At 38.0% G+C, this 15,458-nt stretch overlaps 2 protein-coding genes and 1 long non-coding RNA gene across 3 annotated transcripts; 2 read left to right on the top strand and 1 right to left on the bottom strand.

Annotated features, from left to right (window-relative positions):
* Positions 1 to 218: 218 nt before the first annotated feature.
* On the top strand, positions 219 to 1,144 carry LOC134304396 (uncharacterized). The gene is made up of 2 exons (XR_010007847.1): positions 219 to 459; positions 746 to 1,144. It is a non-coding gene; the product is annotated as an uncharacterized LOC134304396 (long non-coding RNA).
* Positions 1,145 to 5,777: 4,633 nt separating this feature from the next.
* Positions 5,778 to 7,707, top strand: LOC134304397 (uncharacterized). Its single transcript, XM_062990002.1, has 2 exons — positions 5,778 to 6,593; positions 7,246 to 7,707. Exons 1-2 carry the CDS (start codon positions 6,042 to 6,044, stop codon positions 7,567 to 7,569), a joined length of 876 nt encoding a protein of 291 aa, XP_062846072.1. The 5' UTR covers positions 5,778 to 6,041; the 3' UTR covers positions 7,570 to 7,707.
* Positions 7,708 to 12,570: 4,863 nt separating this feature from the next.
* On the bottom strand, positions 12,571 to 14,459 carry LOC134304399 (uncharacterized). Its single transcript, XM_062990003.1, has 2 exons — positions 13,687 to 14,459; positions 12,571 to 13,031 (listed from the first exon to the last, which is right to left on the bottom strand). Exons 1-2 carry the CDS (start codon positions 14,236 to 14,238, stop codon positions 12,708 to 12,710), a joined length of 876 nt encoding a protein of 291 aa, XP_062846073.1. The 5' UTR covers positions 14,239 to 14,459; the 3' UTR covers positions 12,571 to 12,707.
* Positions 14,460 to 15,458: the final 999 nt, after the last annotated feature.

Genomic DNA, 15,458 nt, shown 5'->3' with positions numbered 1-15,458 from the left:
ACCCTGCATCACTCGTCATCACAATTTAAAAAAAATAAAATTATTATTTTATTTAAAATCTGCATTTGAGTCCTCCTTTCTCCCACATAACAGTTAAAAGCTTTTTTCCTTTTATATCATTTTGATTTAAGTATATTTATTAAATACATTTGGGTAATTTAAGGTGTACATTTTCCCAATCTACTTCTACAAATGGGTTATTATTTACAATAGGCTCTATGCACGACTGTCTTCCGGGTTCTCGTATACTGGCAGATCAACTTCCGGTATTCATTTGCCGGTCGTCAACAAGCAGATAACGTTAGGCATGGCTCTCTTTTACACTTGTTGTCTTCAAGATTAACCTCGTCTGACAGTGAACGATTTAGACCGACCGACGCATGGTTTGTACTGCTTCTTCTAACAAGCGGGAAAAAGGATTTTAAATGTACAACTCCAGCGACATTGACAAATATGAAGGTAAGTACGTTAGCAAACATTTCCTTAGAACCATGCAAGTAGGGTAGTTGTAAACTGGTTAGTGGTTGTTTTGCTAGACTAGACAAACACTACATCTAGCTTGACAGACCAGTATTAAGATTCATGTTTTAGTTAGCTTTGAAGCATACCATTACAATTTCATTTTTATGCATATTCTGCTTGCACAGTGCCAGGTTAGGCAAGCTTTAAGATAGTGTCAAATCCCATGTATTAATGATGTTCAAACAACAATAAATATATATATGTATGTGTGTTCAATTCCCAGGTGGAGTGGTCCGGGTTCTTTCTGTGTGAGGTTTGCATGTTCTCCCTGTATCTGCGTGGGTTTCCTCCGGCAGCTCCTGTTTCCTCCCACAGTCCATAGACGTGCAAGTGAGGTGAATTGGAGATACAAAATTGTTTGATATTAAAACTTGAACTGATGAATTTTGTGTAATGAGTAACTACCATTTCTGTCATGAATGTAACCAAAGTGTAAAACATGATGTTAAAATCCTAATACAACATAAAACAAACTAAACATATCTGACTGGATATATTAGCAATTTACCCTCAATCTTTTGATTAAGTGTAAAAAGTTTTGTTCACCAATATATGAATGAGTTATCTTTTATTCATTATCAAATGTTATATGTCAGACCATAATAAATTTCCTGTCAATTGATTAATTTGATGTTACAGTATTAACATGTCTTTCTCCAAAAACATATTTGTTGTAAATGCGAGGAGGAACTTTGATTTTTTTATTCTTATGTTTATTACAGCAGGTTATCAAGAATTAGTCATTACAGAATTTATCAGTGTCAAGCTGGCAGCAATGGGGTATCAAATATATATGCTGTTCAGTTCAAAACCTTGTATCATGTTACAAAAGAGAAAAAAAAAACGTCCATTTGAAGTTAAATGTAAAAAGATTTTATTTCAAGTCTTTTTAACGCCATTCAAGTGGTCTATTCATTGTGAAATGAATGTTAAACAACTGCCAGATTCACAAAACGTAAGAAACAGCAAAAACTGTTTTACACACTCAATATAGAAGCACTTTGTAGTTCTACAATTACTGACTGTAGTCCATCTGTTTCTCTACATGCTTTGTTAGCCCCTTTTCATGCTGTTCTTCAATGACTCTCCCAGGACCCCCACAGAGCAGGTATTATTTAGGTGGTGGATGATTCTCAGCACTGCAGTGACACGGACATGGTGCTGGTGTGTTAGTGTGTGTTGTGGTATGAGTGGATCAGACACAGCAGCGCTGCTGCAGTTTTTAAACACCTCACTGTCACTGCTGGACTGAGAATCGTCCACCAACCAATAACATCCAGCCAACAGCGCCTCATGGGCAGCGTCCTGTGACCACTGATGAAGGTCTAGAAGATGACCAATTGAAACAGCAGCAATAGATGAGTGATCGTCTCTGACTTTATGCCTACAAGGTGGACCAACAAGGTAGGAGTGTTTAATAGAGTGGACAGTGAGTGGACACGGTGTTTAAAAACTCCAGCAGCACTGCTGTGTCTGATCCACTCATACCAGCACAACACACACTAACACACCACCAGCATGTCATTGTCACTGCAGTGCTGAGAATCATCCACCACCTAAATAATACCTGCTCTGTGGGGGTCCTGGTCATCAAGAACAGAAAGGAGGCTAACAGTATAGAAAGAAACAAATTAACTACAGTTTGTAATTGTAGAACTAATAAAATAATCAGAGTGTAGACATAAGAGGTATGTTTACATAATGAAGAGGCTTTTGTTGGCTTTTTATGCTTTTGTTTAAAAACAGAGTATAAACTATAATATATATATTTACAATATTTAAATGTGCACGTTCTTTAAAAAATTACAGTCAAAAACGAATGTTTAGCTCCATCCCTTGACAAGTGGTCCAATCTCACGATACAGTAAACAGCTGATTTATGCTCTGATAGCGATCACTGTGTCAAACAACTTATTCTTTTTAACCCGTCGGATGCAGCGTTCAACATGAACCCTGAGAATGTACCGATCCACCCCGATCTTGTTTTTGAAAACACAAAACCTTCTTACTAATTTTAGAACTCAAACTCGTATATTCGCCGCTATACGACACGTTGTGATTAGAAATTTGCCGGTGTTTATAACAAACCGGAAGCTAGACTGCCCGACTAACGCTAAACGGAAACGCGTCACAGAGCTTGCGTGCATAGAGCCTATTAGAGCATAAAAAGTTTCTGGTTTTCCTGTCATGTTAAAATAGTCAAATAGATCCTTGAATGTTTTTTTCAGTTTATTTTCAAATACATCACATACAGATATGACATTGCCTTTATGCTTTGTAATATTTTTTCTTGTTATTATTGCTTGTTTGGCCTCAGCTAAAATTATGTTTAAAGCAAATGTTTTTTGTTTTCCCATTAAAACCAAATAAAAACAGGGGTTGCCATTCAGTCTGTTCCTCTTGTTTCTTGTTTAAAAACACTGTAGTTATTTTCTTTATTTTTGTTAAAAAACATTTAAATTTTTCACAGTTAAAAAACATGTGTTTGAGTCCTTCATCTTCTTTAAAGCATACTTTACATTTGGGGTCTTTTTCTAATCCTATTTTGCACATTCTCATTTCATTAAAAATACAGTTATGTCTTAAAAGGAAATCAAAGTTTTCAAGTTGTACATTTTTAAATTGTCTAGTGTTCTTAAAAATATTTTCTGCTTCTAGGTTTGGGAACAGCCTGCTCCAATATTCTTTTGCTCTTGGTTCTACCCACGCTTTTTGTATTAAAACAGTGTATATTTTTTTCAATGTACAGCTTTCAATTGGAATTGTTTAATTTTTCATTTTTACTTTGATGTCCCAAATTAAGTTTTCACTTGTTTCTTTTTTTCCTATATGTTTTTCAATTTCGCTTATTGCACTGCATTTTTTAGTTTTTCGTAGTTATTTTGAATTTGGGTTTTGTTTACTGTGTTCTTGTTGGTTTCTAATGCATCGTATATCACTTGTGTGGGTAGAAATCCTGATCTAACTTCATATAAAACATCTTTTACTTGGCGCACCCCTGCTCGGAACCAGTCTCTAAAGAATAGCTCCCTGCCCTCATTTAAAATCATTGGGTTAAAAAACAGTGGCTGGTTCCTTTCTTTTACCTCTATTTCTGTAAAATCCATAAAATCTCTCCATGCTCTAAACACTTTTTTATAAAACTCTGGTATGTTTTGTATCATTTGCTCATTCATTTTCATGCTTAAAACATTAAAATCCATCCCTCCTCCTCCTCCACATTTGTTCATTATTTATCTAAAACTATCCTTCCATGCCTGTTCATCTTGATTTAAAAATGTTCTTACCATTTTAATTCTCAGTGCTTTTATAATTGTAAAAACATCCAAAAGTTTGAGTCCTCCTTGCTCTACTGGCCCTATTAAAGTGTCGTATGCAATTATGGCTGGTTTCCCATCCCATAAAAAGTTTAAAACTGTCGCTTTTATTCTTTTTAAAGCCCAATGAGGTATACTAGTGACATTAAGAGCATACCAAGCTTTGGATAAAAACAGTGTGTTTAAAATCAGTACCTTCCCTTTTAAAAATACTTCTCTCTGTTTCCAAAAATGTAGTCTGTTTTCCATCATTTTTAAAATCTCTTCCCAAATTTCATCCCTTGCTTTCATTTCATTTTCTCCCATTCTGATTCCTAAGATTTTAAGCTGTGTTACCTCTTTAAATTGTATTTCTTTCGGTTTTGAGTCCGTGTTTCCTATTTTCATGTAAACCGTTTTTTTCTTTATTAACCCTGGCCCCTGTCCCTTTACAGTATATTTTAAATGTCACCATTGCTTTCTGAATGCTTTTAACGTCTCCAAGTGTTAGTGTTGTATCGTCTGCGTATTGAAATATTTTGTGTTCTTTTTGTAAGACACCGCCATCCTCCCACCACTAGAGGGAGACCGCGTGCCACACCCAGGGATAATTAAGCTGATTGACATCAGCTGTGCAGCACCTTTATAAAGGCTGCGGCGCAGAGTCTTGTGTTAATTTAGTAATACCAGACCTCGCCGGTAATTTGGTATTCTCTTCTTAAAAAAGACATCTTTCGTCCTCTTTTTCTCTGTTTCGGGAACATTGGTTTTCCCCTAAAAGAAAGACCTTTTTGTTTATCTCCCTGTTTAAATAACTGGAACAGTTTTAGAAAAGTAAAGTAATTTATCATTTCTTTAGTAACCTCACACCTTTGTTGAGGTCTCTTTGAGTTCTGAAACGACTACCCAACAGCCAGCGGGTAGCTCATCAGATTAGTTTTTCTTTGTGTATTTTTTTTGTGTATTCTACCCTATAGAGTAGTGGTTAGTGCATCAGTCTCTCGAGCTCAGTACGCTGACGTGCGGGGTTCGAAACCACACGTTTTATTTTTTATTATCAAGTTGCGGTCTCCGCTATTTCAGTCAGTCTTTCCTCTCTGTTTTCCCTTTTTTCAACAAACACACAGTTCCTTTATATATATATATATATAAATACACATATATCTTCTGCTATTTGTTTACATTTAAGGATTATCATTTAAAACCGTTAAGTAGTTCAAAGTCACAAGCCCATAGCGAATCGGGTAGAGCAAAGCTCTTTAACACCCGCGATTTTTCAAATCTGCTTTTGGGTCCCACCAGACTGTTATTTAAGATCTGGAAAAACACAACACGAGGCGTTTGAGCCCCGTAACACTTTTGTTAATAAGATCCCTTTTGTTTCTCTGTCAGCACTGATAGCCAAACCCAGGGGTTCTGCTGCTAATGTATATAGCAGCGCTGACAGAGGACATCCTTGCCTTATTGATCTGGTTATTGGTATAAACTTTGTTAAAAAACCATTAATCTTTACACAGCTGTGTATGTTTGAATAGAGACATCTCAGCCACTGTACAAAAACTCCTCCGAATTCAAATGTTTCTATTAAATTAAATAAATATTTATGTTCTACTCTGTCAAAGGCTTTTTCAAAGTCTATGCTTATTATGTATCCTGTTTTTTTATTTTCTTTCATGTGCCATATTATATCCCTGATATTACTCACCGTGTCTGAGATGTCTCTATTCTACGACGGCGTATTAGGGCCACTAAAGAAAAAAAATTTTTTTATTTGTTCTGAGATTAAAGTCGATATTATTCTGAGATTAAAGTCGACATTATTCTGAGATTAAAGTCGACATTATTCTGAGATTAAAGTCGACATTATTCTGAGATTAAAGTCGATATTATTCTGAGATTAAAGTCGAAATAATATGGCCATAGCAGCCGCCTCGTGTTAAAATGAGTGATGTTCATGATTTGGTGAAGTTATACTTTCGCATCGGTTTTACGAATAAAGAAATCCTCAATCTCTTGGCACAACAGCACCGGATTGTTATTAGCATAAGGACGCTGAAACGGATTTGCAGTAAACTGCATTTATTTAGAAGAAAGAACCAGACGGACTTAGAGGAAATCTTCTCTTTTGTTGAAGCGGAACTTGCGGGCAGTGGCAGGCTACAAGGCTATCGGTGGTTACATCTCCGTGCTGTTCGAAGAGGGTTTGTAGTTTCACAGGAGACGATGAGAATGATCATCAAAATGATCGATCCCGAAGGAGTGCAACTCCGGCGCGCTCGGCGTCTGCGCCGTCGCCAGTACTGCAACCGAGGCCCCAACGCTTTATGGCATATGGACTCGTACGATAAACTAAAGCCTTATGGCATTGCTATAAATGGTTGCATTGACGGATTTAGTCGCCATGTCATGTGGATGGAGGCGTACAACACGAATAACGACCCAAAAGTAATTGCGGGTTATTGGATAAGCACAGTAACGCGCATTGGAGGCTGCCCTCAGCGCCTGCGTGCCGATCCAGGTACTGAGAATGGGCATGTGAGGGAAATGCAGATGTTTTTACGCAGAAATCACTCGGACCCTTACGCAGGAGAGAGAAGTTTCATTTATGGATGCAGCACGGCAAACCAACGCATAGAATCGTGGTGGGGCATTCTGCGTAAACAAAGTGGACAGTTCTGGATGGACATTTTCCAGACGCTCAGAGATGATGGACATTTTTCCGGTGACTTCTTGGACAGAAATCTGATACAGTTCTGCTTCCTTAACCTAATTCAGGTAGGCTCTATAGCCACAGGCTACACCTTCTGTATTTATATTCATCAGTTATGTATTGCCAGATTGTTTTCATTAAGCTACCTTCACTACATTTGATCAGAAACAGCTATAGTCTGTAATTAATCTGTCTATTAATCTAAACCATTTATTAATGTAATAGCACCACCAAAAGGTATTATTTTGTTGGCAGACAATTCCAGGCACAAGTCACACTTACAAAAAAGTCCAGCAACATTGCTGTCACATTCAGTTGTACCAGCAAAACACACTACTATGTTAGTGCCACTGCTGTGATGATAATATTCTACCACCAAAATAGCTTTACCAACAAATCAGCTGCGATCTCATCGTACCAGCAGTCTTTTACCACTAATGGTCAAGTTAGGGGTTGGCTGATAAATTGTGGAGCAAGAGACGAGGCACGGTGACTAATTGTAGGTGTGCTTGGTAAACTGGTCATTGAAGCCAGGTATAAGATGTTGACAATATAAAGTTTTGATAATATTTTAATGACGTATATGTTTAACTAAATTTATGACTCAACACAGGCTTTGTAAGCATAAGTGTCCCATATATTGATGGTAAATGTTCTGTGCATATTTTTTGTTGGGACAGTAGTTGAACTAAGTTTTACATATTTATGTTCATGCAGGAGGAACTAGACGAAGTTGTGAGGACATGGAACTCCCATCAAATAAGGTCAAGGCCAGGAATTCCAGGAGGACGCCCAATTTTAATGTACTGTATGCCACAGATTTATGGTGCAGGGGAGGACAAACTCAAATATGTGCTTCCAGAAGAGGTCACTGTTTGCAAAGAGGAATGCACCCCAAAATCCCAGTTCCCCTGTGATGAAACAGTCTTTGAGCTCTGTGCTCTTCTTATTGATGAAAATGGCTGGGATGCTCCTGTTGATGCATACCATGCAGCTGAACTGTACATTCTCTTAAGAAATCAAATACTAGATAATATCTAGAACTGAGCTTCTCAACACCAGCTATGGGGACCCACTGATGAGTGGGTTCTCGGAACTGAAGTTACTTTCTAATAGATTGTGTCTGTAGTTATATTAAAATAAATGATGTGTTTATATGCATGCATCTGACAAAATAAAAATTCAATAATTTCACATATATGGTGTCTATCTATAGACAAGGAACAGGCTAGACAAGTATTACATACACAAACTTTTTAATACTAAAATTCAAGGCAAAAACAGGGTAAATGAGAACAACAAAAATCTCCATACAAAAGTAATATACTAATGCCCTAGAAACTTTTGCCTTTTTCAAGTCCTTTGTTTTTTTATAGTAGTTATTATTAATTTTGCAACTTAATACTGTATCAAACTGAACATACTATACTTTTCAAACAACATGTATGTATGTAATTATGCAATAACAACATCATCCAACATAAAATGTTTGCATAAAATTACATTTTCTGTTTGTAGGACATGTCAAAAGCTTTTTCTTTGGACCGGGATGTCTTAATTTTAAACATAGTTTGTATTGACGCATATACACACAAGCAATATTATGTGCAGCAAGAATGCAAACATGCATACTTGCTGCACAGAATATCACTTATGTGTATATGCGTCAATACAATCTATGTTTAAAATTAGGACATCCCGGTCCAAAGAAAAAGCTTTTGACATGTTATTACTACACAATGTCCATCACCCAGATGTTGCTCTCCAGAACAGCATTAAATTCAGAGCGGAAGTCAGGAAAATGATCATAGCTCTCAGAGAGATGTATGAGCATCCCACATGTACGTCCAATAGGCCTCCTTGTGAAATTGCTCTGGACAATGAACTCCACCTCAATAACATCCGACACCACTAAATCAGAGCCTGTGCAGAACCTCAAAAATTTTCCAAGCTTGTTTTCATCAAGTTCTCTGATGTATCGTTTTAAGTGTGTGGCAACTTCTGCTTGCTTTGTTGTCATTTCTTTCGGAAACTTTAACATTTTTGCCACTTTTTTTGGTGTCGGCTTCAGGTCACTGTACATTTTGGTCAGTTCCTCATAACTGAGAGTCATCTCTACCCGTGTTATCTCATTCCAGCAGTCAATGACAAACTTTGGTTTTTGCACAAGCTCCTTATGAGATAGCTCTTTAAGAATTTCTGGCAGAGTGGTGGCAGTAACTCTCCTCCTGCATTCATAACTGTTAAGAATTTCCAATAGGTCATCAAAATCAACAGAGGTAAAGTCATCTAGAGCTTGACTTAGCATATCTCGATCTTGGCAGCTCACAAACTGTAGAAAGTGTGCATTCAGATCACTGAACACAGTACCAAATAAGACCTCTTCAATAAATGGTGGCGCCAGCTTGATTGGTAAATATTTGCAATCTTGAAATCCTTTGACAAGAATTCGCCCAGCTGCTGTCCATTTTGCAGCATTGAAATCATGCCTAAGGAAAGGTACTTTTAAGGTTGTTCCAAGGGTACACCGTTCATAGAATTCCACCCAAAAGCAACTGTAGACATCCCTTAGAACACCGGACCCAGTACCGGCTTCCACTGAGCTGTCAGGAAGAAGGCGTCTTACCGTCATTGATGTTTCCATAATCTCAGGGTCAGAAAAAGCCTCTATCATCTCGTTGAAACTGTTTGAATAGTGTAAGACCAAAATCCTAGTAGACAAAGCAGAAGGGTGGCTTAGAGGTAACTCATCAGGCACGTAGATTAAAGTGTCACTGAGAGAGTCATTGTCTCCTGTTTGTTGTGCACCAAAAGAGATCTCAGGATCAGATAAATCTGCAACTATGGCATGTGAACTGACCTCTTCAGAAGCATACTCTGGTTCTACAGACAAAGTGATGGAATCACTGATGACACCAACAATTGTGCTTGCAACATGATCAGTCCTAGCAGGGAGTTGTGTATTCCTTATGGATTGTGTTTCCCCTGTTTGTTCAGAAAAAATGAACATGTCTGGCAAGGAGTCTTCAGATTCACCTATCTGATCTTGCAGATCTCTGTCTGGTGTGGACATAGATCTTAGCCTGTTACTATGTGCCAAAAAATCAGGCTCTTGGAAGGCAACTTGATCAGGGTTGTTACCAGATTCTTCAGTCAGCGCTGGTTTTGGTCGAGTTGCTATGTAGAAGCGCAACACAGAGAGTTTGACAGTGTTTAAAATCATTTCAACAGAGATGTCTTTCAGAAGAGGATTTTGCTTGAAGTCCCAAACTTCAAAGTCAAAGTTGGATTCGGGACCTTTGCTAGATGTGCCATCTGGAAAAAATAAGGCCTTTCCTTCTTTTAGTATCTCATAATAGCCTGCTTGAATGTTAATTGAAACTTTTCTTGTCCCCCCACCTTGTTTTGCTCTGACCTGTTTTGTGACTTCATTGTCATTGTGAACCCATCCAATTTCAATAATGCGTGTTGATTGTCTTGCTCGACCCCTTGTCTTTTTTGAGGTTTGTGGTTCCTCTTCACCTTTATCTTTTTCCTTTCTGAGTTTAAGTTTCTCCCTTAGCTTTTCAAAAAGACCTAACTTTCGTTTTGCAGAGGGCGTCTGGTGCCTACAAAAATTAAACAGAGCAATCCTGTCTCCATATGACGGGAGGTAATTGGCCAGTTCTGCATCTTCCATTAGCATGATGACATCTCTGTCAATCTGTAAAAAAGTTAAGAAAAATGTGTGTTAAAAATTGTGACTAATAAGAATTATTCATTAATTCATTGTCTGTTTCACCACCACTTTATTCACCCCAGACAGGTATCCAGTCCATATCAGGGCAGACCTTTAAAAAATACCTTAAAGACTGGATTGTGAGTGTAAAGAGTTTTAATATTGTCTGCAAAGAAGGATCACATAGACAGAGTCTCACACAGAGGCTCTGTGAATGCGATAACAACTGATAAAATAGATGTCTTTTGATACTGATGTTTTTGGACATCATATAATGCAGTTGACGCACTTGTTATCATACATGTACACCATGTACACATCCAGTAATATTGTATTGTAGCAGTATTCTTGGAATATGACTACTGGCAAAAATGTCCTAAGCATTCGTACAATTTAGTAGTAATTGATTGTGTATTAATACTTCTAGTGTAAATTAATATTTTTCTGACACACAAACACACACTCAGGCAATTTTAGCAGCTTCATTAGGCCTGATTGCATGTCTTTGGACTCCCGAAAAAAACCCTACATGGACTTCAGGGAGAACATATAAACTCCATACAAGGACCCTGTTAGGGTGCATATTTCTGTCAGACCTAACATAGCCAATCATTTAATCATTTAGGATGCTTCTAGGTTACATATGACGTAAATCCTGTTATCCAAAGCAACCCATAGATATTCAGATAGAAATTAAATAACCATATATTGCAATGACAGTGCAAGAGAGTAATGACACAGAATGGAGTCTGAATGTAATTTCCAACACATATACAGTGGATATAAAAAGTATACAAACCAAGTAGATCAGACCAAGATAATTATAACCCTTAATATTATAAACAAAGCACTACCTTTTGCTCTTCCATCAAATGAATTGCATCTTCCGAGACACCTCTATCCCTCAGGAAGGTTAATAAATCTGATAGTTTCTCTGCCATTGGTAACTGCAGAATAAAATACAAATACATGATGACAAAGGCTACAAGAAACCTCACAAAATCTCGGATTAATAAAACCACTGACGAGCGTTTTTAAAGGGGACTATAAATCAGCACGAACAAGGTTTTTAGTGTAGCCTAAAATACTAAAACAACATAGTTTAAAAAAGTTTAGTTGGGTCGTTGTTTTAGTACGAGCGACGTTAAGCTTTGTTTACGTTTACGTTACTTTCTCTCTCTCTCTCTCTCTCTCTCTCTCTCTCTATCTCCGTGACAATTTAAGCGGACAATAGTTACGGCGTATAGGGTGACGTTTCTCTCAGATAAACGTGTGTGGCTTAATTACAGCCTCGCATTAAGTTCATTACAGTAGACCAACTCCCATTATAAACTTACGATTTTGCCTGTGTTATGCATTAGGTCCAAAATATGACGCTAATAGTACGCTAACCATGTAAGAATGATCAGGCTACCTGGGCATTGCATTAACCGGCTATAACATTAATAGAGCATTAAAAAGTACCAGTTTAAGAACGTACCTCTTGACATGGTAATTACAGCAGTCCTCGTCACAACTCGTAGGTGAAACCTAGGATGCGTGCTTGCATTCGCGCTTCTATGAACTGACAAGCCTAGACGGCTGCACATTCTTTGGCCATATTATTTCGACTTTAATCTCGCAGTTATTACGACTTTAATCTCGCAATCATTATGACTTTAATGTCGTAATTATTACGACTTTAATCTCGCAATCATTACGACTTTAATCTCGCAATCATTATGACTTTAATGTCGTAATTATTACGACTTTAATCTCGCAATCATTACGACTTTAATCTCGCAATCATTACGACTTTAATGTCATGACAATTTAAGCGGACAATAGCTACGGCGTATAGGGTGACGTTTCACTCAGATAAACGTGTGTGGCTTAATTACAGCCTCGCATTAAATTCATTACAGTAGACCAACTCCGATTATAAACTTACGATTTTGCCTGTTATGCATTAGGTCCAAAATATGACGCTAATAGTACGCTAACCATTGTTAATGCATTGCATTAACCGGCTATAACATTAATAGAGCATTAAAAAGTACCAGTTTAAGAACGTACCTCTTGACTGATGGTAATTACAGCAGTCCTCGTCACAACTCGTAGGTGAAACCTAGGATGCGTGCTTGCATTCTCGCTATTCTGAACTGACAAGCCTACGACGTACTACGACCTACTCTTTGGCCATATTATTTCGACTTTAATCTCAGAATAATATCGACTTTAATCTCAGAATAATATCGACTTTAATCTCAGAACAAATTAAAAAAAAAAATTTCCTTAGTGGCCCTAATACGCCGTGACACCATATATGTGAAATTATTGAATTTTTATTTTGTCAGATGCATGCATATAAACACATCATTTATTTTAATATAACTACAGACACAATCTATTAGAAAGTAACTTCAGTTCCGAGAACCCACTCATCAGTGGGTCCCCATAGCTGGTGTTGAGAAGCTCAGTTCTAGATATTATCTAGTATTTGATTTCTTAAGAGAATGTACAGTTCAGCTGCATGGTATGCATCAACAGGAGCATCCCAGCCATTTTCATCAATAAGAAGAGCACAGAGCTCAAAGACTGTTTCATCACAGGGGAACTGGGATTTTGGGGTGCATTCCTCTTTGCAAACAGTGACCTCTTCTGGAAGCACATATTTGAGTTTGTCCTCCCCTGCACCATAAATCTGTGGCATACAGTACATTAAAATTGGGCGTCCTCCTGGAATTCCTGGCCTTGACCTTATTTGATGGGAGTTCCATGTCCTCACAACTTCGTCTAGTTCCTCCTGCATGAACATAAATATGTAAAACTTAGTTCAACTACTGTCCCAACAAAAAATATGCACAGAACATTTACCATCAATATATGGGACACTTATGCTTACAAAGCCTGTGTTGAGTCATAAATTTAGTTAAACATATACGTCATTAAAATATTATCAAAACTTTATATTGTCAACATCTTATACCTGGCTTCAATGACCAGTAGTTTACCAAGCACACCTACAATTAGTCACCGTGCCTCGTCTCTTGCTCCACAATTTATCAGCCAACCCCTAACTTGACCATTAGTGGTAAAAGACTGCTGGTACGATGAGATCGCAGCTGATTTGTTGGTAAAGCTATTTTGGTGGTAGAATATTATCATCACAGCAGTGGCACTAACATAGTAGTGTGTTTTGCTGGTACAACTGAATGTGACAGCAATGTTGCTGGACTTTTTTGTAAGTGTGACTTGTGCCTGGAATTGTCTGCCAACAAAATAATACCTTTTGGTGGTGCTATTACATTAATAAATGGTTTAGATTAATAGACAGATTAATTACAGACTATAGCTGTTTCTGATCAAATGTAGTGAAGGTAGCTTAATGAAAACAATCTGGCAATACATAACTGATGAATATAAATACAGAAGGTGTAGCCTGTGGCTATAGAGCCTACCTGAATTAGGTTAAGGAAGCAGAACTGTATCAGATTTCTGTCCAAGAAGTCACCGGAAAAATGTCCATCATCTCTGAGCGTCTGGAAAATGTCCATCCAGAACTGTCCACTTTGTTTACGCAGAATGCCCCACCACGATTCTATGCGTTGGTTTGCCGTGCTGCATCCATAAATGAAACTTCTCTCTCCTGCGTAAGGGTCCGAGTGATTTCTGCGTAAAAACATCTGCATTTCCCTCACATGCCCATTCTCAGTACCTGGATCGGCACGCAGGCGCTGAGGGCAGCCTCCAATGCGCGTTACTGTGCTTATCCAATAACCCGCAATTACTTTTGGGTCGTTATTCGTGTTGTACGCCTCCATCCACATGACATGGCGACTAAATCCGTCAATGCAACCATTTATAGCAATGCCATAAGGCTTTAGTTTATCGTACGAGTCCATATGCCATAAAGCGTTGGGGCCTCGGTTGCAGTACTGGCGACGGCGCAGACGCCGAGCGCGCCGGAGTTGCACTCCTTCGGGATCGATCATTTTGATGATCATTCTCATCGTCTCCTGTGAAACTACAAACCCTCTTCGAACAGCACGGAGATGTAACCACCGATAGCCTTGTAGCCTGCCACTGCCCGCAAGTTCCGCTTCAACAAAAGAGAAGATTTCCTCTAAGTCCGTCTGGTTCTTTCTTCTAAATAAATGCAGTTTACTGCAAATCCGTTTCAGCGTCCTTATGCTAATAACAATCCGGTGCTGTTGTGCCAAGAGATTGAGGATTTCTTTATTCGTAAAACCGATGCGAAAGTATAACTTCACCGAATCATGAACATCACTCATTTTAACACGAGGCGGCTGCTATGGCCATATTATTTCGACTTTAATCTCAGAATAATATCGACTTTAATCTCAGAATAATGTCGACTTTAATCTCAGAATAATGTCGACTTTAATCTCAGAATAATGTCGACTTTAATCTCAGAATAATATCGACTTTAATCTCAGAATAATATCGACTTTAATCTCAGAACAAATAAAAAAAATTTTTTTCTTTAGTGGCCCTAATACGCCGTAACGCCGTCGTAAGATGGTGATAAATCGACTTATTTTTTCTAATCGTTCTGAGTGTGATTGAGAATTTTATGCTGCTGTCTCTTTAAGACCGTCGACGTCACGTGGATACCGACTGTCTCGCGGAAGTGCTGCAGTACAGTCGGTACAGTTCACACGGTTCATGCAGCTAAACAAACCGGAGCCGCTTTATTATTAATAATATGGAGAGTAGAAACGGGTTCTTGCTGAATTACAGAGCGCTTTTTGCGACACATGGAGAGTTTATGAGTGTATGAAGTTACTGATGAAGTAAGTGTACAAGTTACCTCAGTCTAAACTAGTGCAGCTGAAATACAGTACAGCTGTGGTGCAGTGTTAGATAAACACAAACAAACCAGCATTTTTCTCTTATTTACCGAATTATTAAGGTATAAATGTGTAAACTGGCTTGATTTAGACTCTTGTGCATGTGAAGTTTATCATGCATGTTATATTGAAGGGTTTACTGAAGCTGGCTGAATGCAGTGTGTTTTAATGCCACGTCTCCTTTTGCGCGTTCATGCATGTGGCATCTCTGGTCATTAATATATAAATAAATGATAAACGCATCATTTGATTGTGGACAGGCCTGCAGGAAGATGTTTTGGGCTGGAGGAGGGTGTACTGCCAACTGTTTGTTTGTTTATTAGGATTTTAACCTCATGTTTTACACTTTGGTTACATTT

Source organism: Trichomycterus rosablanca (assembly GCF_030014385.1).
Source record: "Trichomycterus rosablanca isolate fTriRos1 chromosome 5 unlocalized genomic scaffold, fTriRos1.hap1 SUPER_5_unloc_1, whole genome shotgun sequence".
Classification (NCBI taxonomy): Eukaryota; Metazoa; Chordata; class Actinopteri; order Siluriformes; family Trichomycteridae; genus Trichomycterus; species Trichomycterus rosablanca.
The sequence above is the reverse complement of the archived record's forward strand: the minus strand, read 5'-3'. Positions and strand labels throughout refer to the sequence as shown.

Excerpts from the sequence above, each read along its gene's own strand:
- LOC134304397 (XM_062990002.1), top strand. The coding sequence starts at position 6,042 with ATGAGAATGATCATCAAAATGATCGATCCCGAAGGAGTGCAACTCCGG. Across the intron at positions 6,594-7,245 it reads GCTTCCTTAACCTAATTCAG|GAGGAACTAGACGAAGTTGT; the intron begins GTAGGCTCTATA and ends ATGTTCATGCAG.
- LOC134304399 (XM_062990003.1), bottom strand. The coding sequence starts at position 14,238 with ATGAGAATGATCATCAAAATGATCGATCCCGAAGGAGTGCAACTCCGG. Across the intron at positions 13,032-13,686 it reads GCTTCCTTAACCTAATTCAG|GAGGAACTAGACGAAGTTGT; the intron begins GTAGGCTCTATA and ends ATGTTCATGCAG.